The following is a 12,364-nucleotide window of genomic DNA, read 5'->3' as shown; positions in this document are numbered from 1 at the left end:
TGATGGGAGTAAGAGTTAGATTTTTTTTGAATATAACATCAATTTCCCAGAAGTCAACTTACAACTTAGCATTAGAAAGAATGAAACTGCGTATTTGCAAATACCTAAAAAAGTTATTCTGCGGGACATTGTACTTCACTCTGAGCTGATCAAAAGACAACACAGTGCCCTATGTCAGCAGGTCACCCACAGGAAATGATGTTTAACCATGTATCCAGCTCATTTAGATAGCTCACATTAATACCAAAACAAGTTCCTTCCTGAGACTATTTTGCAGAGCCACCGTAGCTGCACAGCGCCGCGGAGTAAGATCTGGCACTGCGAGACTACATCTGGGCTAACCAGAGAGGCATTAGGGCTGACCAGAATGACAGGGGGCACTTTCAAGCTGCCATGCACTCTCCACCCATGTGCACACCAATGGTAGGCCATATACATATTCTCTGAAAGCACATGAAATATTTGATCCAATATAGTTTAGTTTGTTGATATTGTCTACCTTTTAACGTGATTACTGAATACCCAACAGCAGGCCTAAATTGTACTTCTGAGCACTGTATGTCCTATATTTGGCTAACATATACTACAACTGACCTTTTTTAATATATGTTTATTGATTTTCAACACTTTCAGGGGCAGCCCTGAACAAAAAACAAGCAGAAATAGACAAAACGTAATGACTCAGGTAGACTCAGGCACACTGTATATGCCACTATATATATATATATATATATATATATATATATATATATATATATATATATATATATATATATATATATAGACATAGACATAGACGTACATACAGAATTTAGTCCTCCATTAACCCCATGGTCAGAGTAGTAGAAATATCCATTCCAATGCAGGACAGTGGTGTAGTCTATGTGATATGCAGGTAAGAAAGCTCCAGGATTTCCATATATCCACTTCAAAAAAGCCCAGTGATACATAACAACATACTTTCCATTATATTTTTGATATGAATTGTCATCTGTGTTTGTTTTCTTCACATAAATGAAGGCATTTCCACAGTAAATTGGTGCATAAAAGTGTACAGTAAATGAATTCGTTGATGCTTAAAACTTCCCTGGGGGAGGACACCCAGAGACGCCCCCCACACACACACTATAATATGGCCCCCTCCTCCCCCAAAGGCAGATTCTGGCTTATGCACAGTACAGTACACCCACTACAATACGTTAGACTAGCCTACACCACTGATGTAGGACATAAAAGGCTCCCATGTTCTATGAAACCCATTCTCTTTAGAATGAACTTGACCTGATAATATATTCTATTATTCTATCCTTATTATTATTATTATTATTATTATTATTATTTTAATTGCAACAACAGGCAGTTCCTGTTGCCCTTAAAAAGCCCATAAATGCAGACAGACTGACACAAGTCATCTGCATGCCATGGTGAACACAGCGACAGCAGCAGCAGCCGCCTGTGGTTGAGTGAGGCAGCTCCACGTACAGGGGCGGGGAGGGGGGCGCAGCCCGAGCTCACATTCATTAACGACCACCGACACAACCGGGAAGCCTCCTCCGGTAGCATCGCGGCGTTCACCGACACACGACCGGGGAAGATGGTCGCGGTGCACACGTCTCCGTCGGCGGAGTGGATCTGCTGTCTGGATAAAAGGTGGGTGAATACACTCCACGAGACACACTTTCCACGCCGTGCGTTCACAGTCACACACGGCAACGATTGTGTTTTCTCAACCTCTCTTTCATTCATCCGCGGCAACGTGATCCATCGCAACCGGCGATCGCTGCGTGTGCACTGTGTGTGAGTGTGCAATAATAGCGTGATACGCCTTGTTTTTAAGCCTGTGGTAGGTTACTGTCATTTCCAGTGAATGTATATACCCTTCATGCAGTGATGGTAAAGGCTGCAGTGCATAACAATATACACCCATAAAAAAAAAAAAGGTCCTGTATTTTTTTATTTTTTTATCTGCACGGTCAAAAAGGCGTTGGTGGCTTCGCGGTTCACCGATGTCTCTGCACTGCATGGCTCTGATAAATGCCTAATGAGACGCACATGGTTTATGTCTGTTTGCAGAACTCAAATTGCCATACATTTTTAAAATACTACTGTGGCGTGGATGTTATAGTGATGTTCTCATAATAAATGAGAGGCAGGTCAGTGCATTGGTTTTTTTCCCCCCCACTTCCATTTTTTCTTGCCACAGTGCTGCATGTGAGACTGTATTTGTCTGATCTGACTGAACAGGTTAGAACAGCCAATTACAGAATATGTAGCCTATTAACAACTCCTCATAATCCAGAAGCTGCAAAAACCTTTTAGTCCATACTGTATCTGTCCAGTTATGCCAGTTAGCATTACAAGTCCCATGCTGCATGCATAAGGGGGGAGAGGTCTTGAATAAAAATAGACGATGAAAGGGCAGATATACACTAATTGCTGTATAGATAATGCACCTCACACCTAAAACAAGCAGCAATTCATTAGCCATGCGCCCCACAGCTCACACCCACACATAGTGTACACACCTCACTATGACACATCCCCACGTTACTATTGGCAACCTGAAGCTACCATCTTGTCTTCCCATCCTCACCTGTAAGAAGACTGGATGCATTGTGTAAATACAATGTGCTGCTGTATTTTGTCATTCGTGGAAGGAAGTGCATAGGGCTGCAACTAGCGATTATTTTCATATTAAATTGAATTTAAAATTTAAAAACAAATGTGCCAATTAAGTTTCTGTTGATTGAGTAATCGATTAGTTGACTTATTGTTTCAGCGTTAATTGAGTGTAATTTGATGTTGGTTGTTGAGAATCGGGTAACACAAGACAAAGTCATTGTGAGAGGGGTGTGACTCTTACTGTGCTGTAATGTTTACAGTCAATCAAACTAAACCGCACGCTACCATACTGTCTGTCTTAAACTAGGGCTGGGCAATATATCTATATTATATCGATATATATCGATATTGTGATATGAGAGTAGATATCTTCTAAGATTTTGGATATTGTAATATGTCATAGGTGGTGTCTTTTCCTGGTTTTAAAGGCTGCATTACAGTAGAGTGAGTAAGTGATGTCATTTTCTGAACTTACCAGACTGTTCTAGCTGTTCTATTATTTGCCTTTAACCACTTAGTCATTATATCCACATTACTGATTATTTGTCACAAATCTCATTGTGTAAATATTTAGTGAAAGCACCAATTGTCAGTCCTACAATATCGTCGCAATATCGATATTGAGGTGTTTAGTCAAGAATATTGTGATATTTGATTTTCTCCATATCGCCCAGCCCTGCCTTAAACCCAATGCAGCAGCTATGCAGCAGTAGGCAGTGTCAGTAAGGGCAGCCAGGGTCGTAAGATTAGACTGGACAGGACCTTATTGTCGAGCACTCAGTGCTCCTCAGCTATGCACCTCCTCATTCAATCAATATCCATCAGTGTGGGTGTCTGTCTGAGTGTGTGTGTGTGTGTGTGTGTGTGTGTGTGTGTGTGTGTGTGTGTGTGTTTGGGAGCTTTCATCTACAGTAAGTGTTGATGTTAAGGGAAAGAGGCGAGGAGAGGGGGTCCGCTAAAAGAAAGACAGAGGTTAAGCTACGACTGTCTTTAATATATCTGTCCAAAGACATTTATTGCCGGTGAGTGTGAAGTATGTGAGATGAGATTTGTTTTGGGCCAGGCAGGTTATAGACGGCATAGTCCACACACACACACACACACACACACACACACACACACTGTAAACTGAGCTGTGCTTATGCTGATTTAATATTCAGTGTTTCTAACAGGATCTCAGGTTTTTAGCAGTAATGCAGATAGGAGTTGAAAGAGCTGTGTCAAGGATGGGATAAAGTTGCCCGAGCAACAGGCCTAAGCCCATTTGCCCTTTTTGGCTAAACTGTCCCTCTGGAGGAACAAAATAATAGTTTTATTTTTGCTGTTGTGTTTGCATAAATAGGAGTAGCCCATAATTGCTCTAGAATAATCACATATCATCCAAACTTGTATCATGTTTGATAGGCATGCTTCCGCCGGACACAGAGATGGGGCGGCCCAAAGTCGGAAACTCTGTGCACATGTCATGTGGCTCTGGCAAAATATTTGCATAATCTGGTTGTTTTTTGAAGAACTTATTCAGATGTGTGAACCCCCAGATGGATCCGCAGAACCTTCTGGTGTCTCTCGGTTTTCTCTTCAGAGTGACAGTTGATTTGGAAATCCTGCGTGTGCGCATAGGTGGCCATATTTTGTGGTTTAAAGCGGAGATCTATACTGACATGAATGGGGGGGGGAGAGAGAGAAGTCAGGGGAAGAGAGACTAGAGGGATGGATGGAGAGTGGGATAAGGTGAACAGCTCTCAGGTCACATCCGTCTCCCACCAACAGGGGAGGCAGATTCCTCTGGACAGGCGGGGAGCGAGCAAGCACAGGACAATGACAAAGAGAACGGGGCGAGCGAACAAGGATTCAACGGACCTTAACAGTTTGGAGTGGACGGATAGGTGAAGGGTGATGCTGCAGAGTTGCCCACTCAACCCTGCAGAGTTAACCTCCCTGTCTCTCCCAATTGCAGCGTGTGGGAGTCCACCTGTCTAAACCATTAACCCAGCCTACACTGGGATATGACTCGCACAGAGGGCCAATACGCAGGCAGTAGGAGCATGATGGGAGGATGAGTCAGAGACAAAAAAAAGGGATTAAAAGACAGAGAGAAAGCATAGACCCATCTGTAATGGCCCTGAGCATGTGGCAGATGTGGGACTGGAAGATGTGTTGTGCAGTGCAGCACTTTAGGCTAAGTCTGTGTTTATCTGGGAGTACTGTCCTGGCTGCGGAGGACAATCTACTACTGCTCGGGGACACACATATATGTGTGTTTACCTCTGTGTGTACATATGCGTGTGGTTCAAAGTGGAGTCATCGTTGCCTGTGAGCTTGCAAAGCAGAAATAAAGGGATAATAATGGGAGGATGGTGAGTGCGGGTGCGTTAGCGGTGGGACTTAATGGATAAAGGCAAAAGAGGAGGTGCCAGTAATGGAGAGGAGAAAATGGGTAGCTTCTAGTAGAAAGAGGGTCATTTGTTCTCATCCATGTTGCTTATCATGTTCCTGAGAGGAACTTGCAAGTCTTGAGAGAGGAGAAAAGCGGATGGAGATTATGAGAAATGTTTAGTGGAGGCAGACAAAGAAAAGAGATCTGGGAGCAAGGGAAGAGGAAGGAGCTGAAGGAGGAGAGAGGGAAGACAGCCTCTCGCCTGTGAAGGAAGAAGCCCACAGTGCATTAGCTATTCTGTATGAACACACACACACACACACACACACACACACACACACACACACACACACACACACACACACACACACACACACACACACACATGTGCAGGATGAGTCACTAGCAAAGGAAAATAAGTAAATGAAAGGTGTTAATTGCAGAGTGTGTTACTCTGAGACATTTTGGCTCTGTAGTTTTCCTCCACCGCATCGCAGAACAGAATGTTTAAGCTCTCGGATCAAACTTCTGTGTGTGTGTGTGTGTGTGTGTGTGTGTGTGTGTGTGTGTGTGTGTGTGTGTGTGTGTGTGTGTGTGTGTGTGTGTGTGTGTGTGTGTGTGTGTGTGTGTGTGTGTGTGTGTGCTCAGATTTAAGCATATTAGAAATAGCAGTACAAATGAGATCTTACATCAACACCCTGTGGGGGGTCTGAGCCAAGAGAAGTAACGCCTGCAGCTCTCCACTGTTATTGCTAAGACACAAGGCTGAAAAATGAAACAATGCACACACACACACACACACACTCACACACACAAATACATAGGAAAGGACAATACCAACCAATTTTTCATGTTTTCGTCCATTAACTGCTAATTACAAATATTTAACGTTACTGTTAACCGTTAACCGCATACTCTAGGTTTTTGATTGATTTCTAACCCTCAATGCTGAAAGGGACTCTCTTGAGATAGATGATCCATCACAGTCATCATGTGGTTAATTCATTTAGTTTAAAATAGTTTTGCAGTTACAGTGGGGGAAATAAGTATTTGACCCCTTGCTGATTTTGCAGGTTTGCCCACTTACAAAGAATGCAAAAATCTACAATTTTAATCATATGTACATTCTAACAGTGAAAGACAGAATCCCAAAGAAAATTCCAGAAAATCACATCATATGAATTTATTAAAATTGATAACCATCTGATGAGGAAAAACAAGTATTTGACCCCCTGGACAAACAGCAAGTATTCTGGCTCCTACAAGCCAGTTAGTCTTTCTTTAAGACACAGCCCCAATCCGAACCAATTATCTACATCAAATACACCTGCCTCACCTCGTTACCTGTATAAAAGACACCTGTAAACACCCAAACAACCAGCATCCAACATCACCACCATGGGCAAGACCAAAGAGCTTTCTACGGACATCAGGGATAAGATTGTTGATCTGCACAAGGCTGGGATGGGCTACAAGAGAATCGGAAAGCAACTTGGAGAGAAAAGATCAACTGTCGGTGCAGTTATCACGAAATGGAAGAAGCACCACACCACCGCCAACCTCCCTTGGTCTGGGCCTCCACACAAGATCTTGCCTCGTGGGGTGTCCCTGATCATGCGAACGGTGAGGAATCATCCCAAAACCACAAGGGGGGAACTGATGAATCAACTGAAGGCAGCTGGGACCACAGTTACAAAAGAAACGGTTGGTAACACACTACGCCGTCATGGATTGAAATCCTGCAGCGCACGCAAGGTCCCCCTGCTCAAGAAGAGACATGTACAGGCCCGCATGAAGTTCGCCATTCACCACCTGGACGACTCAGAAGAGGCCTGGAAGAAGGTGATGTGGTCAGATGAGACCAAAATAGAACTTTTTGGCCTCAACTCAACTCGTCGTGTTTGGAGGGCAAAGAACACCGAGTACAACCCAAAGAACACCATCCCCACCGTCAAGCATGGTGGTGGCAACATCATGCTTTGGGGGTGCTTTTCAGCCAAGGGGACGGGACAACTCCATCGTATTGAGGGGAGGATGGACGGGGCCATGTATCGTGGAATTCTGGACCGACATCTCCTTCCCTCAGTGAGAGAGCTGAAGATGGGTCGAGGATGGGTGTTTCAGCACGACAACGACCCTAAGCACACCGCCAAAGCAACAAAAGAGTGGCTGAAGAAGAAGCACATCAAGGTTCTGGAGTGGCCTAGCCAGTCTCCAGACCTGAATCGATTGAAAATCTTTGAGGGAGCTTAAAATTCGAGTTGCCAGGCGACAACCTCGGAACCTGAATGATTTGGAGGCTGTCTGCAGGGGAGGTGGGCCAACATCCCTGCCGAAATGTGCACAAACCTTGTCACCAACTATAAAAACCGTTTGACATCTGTGCTGGCCAATAATGGCTTTTCTACAAAATATTAACATGCTGTTTGTCCAGGGGGTCAAATACTTGTTTTTCCTCATCAGATGGTTATCAATTTTAATAAATTTATATGATGTGATTTTCTGGAATTTTCTTTGGGATTCTGTCTTTCACTGTTAGAATGTACATATGATTAAAATTATAATAATATTATTATTTATAATATTATAATAAATTATAATAAGATTTTTGCATTCTTTGTAAGTGGGCAAACCTGCAAAATCAGCAAGGGGTCAAATACTTATTTCCCCCACTGTAGGTAAGAAGTAGGCCAGAAGATGAAAAACCACTGAAATGGTTAGTTTAACACCTAATGTTAGATCTAATGATGGTTCTTCTCTGCACAGGCCCTCGGAGCGCTCGGGAGAGGATGTGGACATTATTCTGACCAGACTGAGAGAGGTCAAAGCCTTCCACAGGTTCCCACCTCCGCTCTTACTGCAGATCTGCGCATGTGCCTTCTATGAATGCCTGGAGAAAGGCATCACGTGTATGTACACACACACACACACACACACACACACACACACACACACACCTCCAACCTATCAATGCATTTGGATTATAAAACAGTACGGTTGTGGTTTTGTGTAGGACAATATTTGCTTTTGATGCTGTCCTGCTCAGATTAGCTCTCTAAAGCAAAGCATCATTATACAGTGTATGTTCTTATTATATGTCAGTCGTGCTGCAGAAGATTGCTTTCCTGTTTCTTAAGACTGTTTAAAATGTGATGCATTGGAATTGGTACTGTTATCATTGTAACTCACGTGTACACACCACTCCACACACATTACGCAGTCCCTTTTTTAACATGTTCATAGTATATGGATGAGATGCCTCTGTATGGCTGCAACTAATGATTACGGAATTTACGCTTAATCTGTCAATTACTTTTTAGCTTCATTGGTTTGTCTATTTTAAATGTTTTTTGTTGTCCAGTGGAGGTCTGGCATTTTTGCTTAATAAATGACTTATAGAGATTGTTCTCTTTATCAATAAATAAACCAGTTACAAACCAGTTGTTTCAGCGCTAAACCTTTGTATTGTTGTTTTTGTTTAAACTTACAGTGGGCATTTCCTTTTTAGTTAAGCATATATAATAAAAAAAAAATGTCTACCACTTGGGAAAAAGTGACTATCCACATAATATATAAAGCATTATTTAAATTCTCCTTATTATACTGGACTATCCTAACCTGACTACGCCAGATGGATTGCTTCACATTTGCTCGGCATATCCTTCTGGGAACTTTCCGTTGGAGAACTTTTGGGAAGGGGCGAAAATACTGGTTAGCTGATTGGATGAACCATCTGTCTATCACCTATGTTGGTGATAGACGGGCCAAATCAACCAATCAGATCCACGAAGCGTATGAAAATACAACCACAAGCCCGCCCTTGCTGCTGCAGGCAAAGCATAGCTCGTTAGCTCAGCAAGCAAGCAACATGTCGGTAAAGGAGATTTGCCGTTTGTGTAACGAGAATTTAGGAATAAAAGACACCATTTCAGGTTCCCAGACCGCTGTCTGAAAATACTGGTTAGCTGATTGGATAAACCATCTGTCTATCACCACCTAACCCACCTCAAAACCAACGCTGATTGGCCTGGTTGTTTGGCAACCATTTTTTTCTCTATCTCAAGATGCCAGACTGATCTGCGAGTGGAAAACTGGAGCTCGCGAGATCAGGACGGTCTCACGAGGCTAGGACTATCCAGCATACTGATGTTAATTTTTGGGGCATTTTTTGCCTTTATTAGATAGGAAAGCTGAGATATGAAAGGGGAGAGAGAGGGGGGAAGACATGCAGGAAAACCTTCACAGGTCGGACCCGAATCCCAGACCCTCTGCACCGAAGAACAAACCTCTGCATATGTGCGCCCGCTCCACCAACTGAGCCAACCGGCCACTTATTTAGGACCTTTTGGATTTGAATCACACTAGTCTCGCTTTGCCAGACCTTCCTCCACAGCGCTGTGGAGGAGGGTCTGGCTAGTCCACAAAGCATTCCAGGATGGGAGAAAAATGTGCTCTGGTTTATTGGCATTTCTTTAAACCAATCACAAATGTCTTGGGCGGTGCTTAACGCCGGACAGAGCCACGGTGCCTCTGCAAACTAGCCTCAGGAAGGAACTTGTTTTGGTGGAACATGTGTACATTCAAAAGTAGTTTTAGTCGTGCAAACAGAAAACTCAGACTGGACAGATAGTCTAGCTAGCTGTCTGGATTTACCCTGCAGAGATCTGAGGAGCAGTTAACCATAGTCCTCAGAAATCCACCGGAGTTTAGAATGCCAACACAAAGAAAGGCCCGGAGACATCCGTCGGCAACGGCGCAATCCCGGAAGTGGAACGTCAAGGATACAGACTAGTATCACAGTAACGCAAAGATGTTTTGAAAAAGACTTTCTCCATTTTTGGAAAATAAACTTTGTGTATTAAGAAATACAACTTGGAGCAAACCAATAAGTCTCTCTCTCTCTCTCTCTCTCTATATATATATATATATATATATATATATATATATATATTTATATATTTATTATTATTTTTTTTTTTCTCAGCACCCTATAGTGTTTAATGTATTTTTCTGTGCACAGTGTTTCGACAAGGGGACATAGGCACCAGCTGGTACGCAGTCCTGTCTGGTTCTCTGGATGTCAAAGTGTCAGAAACAGCAAACCACCAGGTAAGAGAGTTTAAGTCAGATTGGAGCTTCATACATAACTACTTGCTTAGTTTCACTTTGTGTCTGTTCTGTGTTGCCTGCAAATCATGTGAATCACAAATGAATGAATGAATAATGATTTGAATCTTAAATCATGGACACTGCGGGGTGCATTCGGTAATCTCCTTTCTGTTTTTATGAAGATGCATTCTTTTTCATGGCTGCCATTTTCCTCTTGTATTATTTCTTTTATCGTAACCTTGGCTGTCAGGATCCTGGCTGCTCTGCTGTACAAGTGCTCCTCGTGTCAGCTGGTTCCTGTGCGACTCTCTTCCATGCTGACCAGTACAGTCCCAGTACATGAGCTCATGCCTGTCTCACTGCTTAAATATGCCAGAGCAAAGCTGCCACAGCACAGAAGACAAGTCCATTGAGAATTGTGCTTTCCGCTGCATGTCATCCCCCTTATGACAGAGTGTGGAAATAGGGTCATTCTGCACAGAAAGAGGAGAAGAGAGACAGAGAGACAGAGAGACAGAGAGAGAGAGAGAGAGAGAGAGAGGATTTGTTCCCAGTTTAAAGACGGAGATTAGAAGCCCCTCTATTGTGAAACGTCCTTTTCATGTACAGTATGTAGCTCTAAAGTGCCATTGGTGGCCCAGTTTCTGTGGCTATATTTAAAATGTCAGTTTGGACAGCTGAAAAGGTTTCTATAGCAGTAGAATACTAGTCTAAACCAGAGGGGTGTGTGTGTGTGTGTGTGTGTGTGTGTGTGTGTGTGTGTGTGTGTGTGTGTGTGTGTACCTAGCCTGTCCAATTATATACAGCACCCAGAGATATTTTCCTTCGTTTACCAGTCCCTCATATTTGAATCTATTTGCATCATTTACCATATATTAATCTGTCTGCTCTTCATGTTTGTCTGTTTTTATAAAGTGAACCTTTTGATATATCTCTTAGCTACTGCTGTGTTGTGTTTATGTTTAGTGTGACGATTAGTCAGAAAATGAATCAACAATTTTGATAACCGATTCATTGTTTTTGTCATCTTTTGTCTTAACATGTTAGTCAATTTAATATTTGTGGGTTTTGGACTGTTAGTCGGACAAAGCAAGACGATGACATCCTCCTGGGCTCTTGGAAACTGCGATTGGCATTTGAACTGTTTTCTGATCTTATACAGACCAAACAATAAATCATAAATGTAATGCAGTTCAATTGATTATGAAAAGAATGGCTTGTCACAGCCCCAGCAGTGTCAAAGCAGTATATTTGACCATTACTCCTGTGTGGAAGGACTCCTTTTAGCTTATTTAAGCACATTATTGGCTCCCACACATTAAGTGCTCTAACAAGCAGTATTTGAAACAAATCTGTTGTGTTTGTGTGCAGGATGCAGTCACTATCTGCACACTGGGGATCGGTACAGCGTTCGGGGAGTCCATCCTGGACAACACACCACGCCACGCTACCATTGTCAGCAGAGAGACCAGCGAGCTGCTCCGTATCGAGCAGAGGGAATTCAAGAGCCTCTGGGAGGTGAGACACAAACCGTATGAGCTGGAACTGCATGATTCAGCATGAACTCTGTCTGAGTAGCGTGCCTAAAGCTTTCCATCTTGGAAAATTTTCAGACAACTTTCCACTGTAATTGTGCTTTTAACCACAAGAGGGCTGTCCACCATAACAGTGCCTTCTGCTCCACCTATTAGACATGCACCTCAGGTGAGAGAGAGAGAGAGAGAGAGAGAGAGAGAGAGAGAGAGAGAGAGAGAGAGAGAGAGAGAGAGAGAGAGAGAGAGAGAGAGAGAGAGAGAGAGAGAGAGAGAGAGAGAGAGAGAGAGAGAGAGAGAGAGAGAGAGGTGTACAGGACAAAGGGATGAGGCACTAAGAGCAATTTACAGTATGTGTTATATGTTTAGTGCAGGCACTGGCAGTGTGGTGGGAATCTAAAAGTGCTAAGTGCAGGGATCCCTTGTGTCAACACATTCTGATTGTGTTACAGTAGTAAGGAAGAGGTAAGAGACACCTCAAAATGGACTATTTTGATAATAAAAATATATATATATATAAAATAAAGCATAAATATCTGTGGATTAGCGTTGGGATTAACTTGCAGTACATATGGTTCACATAAAAAAGCAAAAACAGTGCAGACAGATGCTGCAGCTCTCCTTTTGGGGTTAATCGTGAAAAGGTCATAACACTGGGAGTATTGATATTCCTGGCTGATATTGGTATGCTGCAGATATAACTTCCATCAATAAAACACATCTC

At 42.8% G+C, this 12,364-nt stretch overlaps 1 protein-coding gene across 3 annotated transcripts in view; it reads left to right on the top strand.

Moving 5' to 3' along the window:
- The window catches only part of LOC114564996 (rap guanine nucleotide exchange factor 4), a 42,231-nt gene that overhangs the window by 6,947 nt on the left and 22,920 nt on the right, over positions 1-12,364 (top strand). Inside the window, exons 1-4 of one of the 3 annotated variants that reach the window (XM_028592760.1) lie at positions 347-423; positions 7,766-7,908; positions 10,020-10,108; positions 11,480-11,626. In XM_028592760.1, the coding sequence (XP_028448561.1) occupies positions 368-423; positions 7,766-7,908; positions 10,020-10,108; positions 11,480-11,626 (435 nt within the window). In that variant the 5' untranslated portion in view covers positions 347-367. Of the gene's footprint in view, positions 1-346; positions 424-1,429; positions 1,651-7,765; positions 7,909-10,019; positions 10,109-11,479; positions 11,627-12,364 lie in introns of those variants that run through there. The other 2 variants (XM_028592759.1, XM_028592761.1) reach the window with 2 other exon arrangements.

This window comes from Perca flavescens, chromosome 12, assembly GCF_004354835.1.
Source record: "Perca flavescens isolate YP-PL-M2 chromosome 12, PFLA_1.0, whole genome shotgun sequence".
NCBI classification, from domain to species: domain Eukaryota; kingdom Metazoa; phylum Chordata; class Actinopteri; order Perciformes; family Percidae; genus Perca; species Perca flavescens.
Note: the sequence above shows the minus strand (reverse complement) of the source record. Positions and strands in the feature narration are given on the sequence as shown.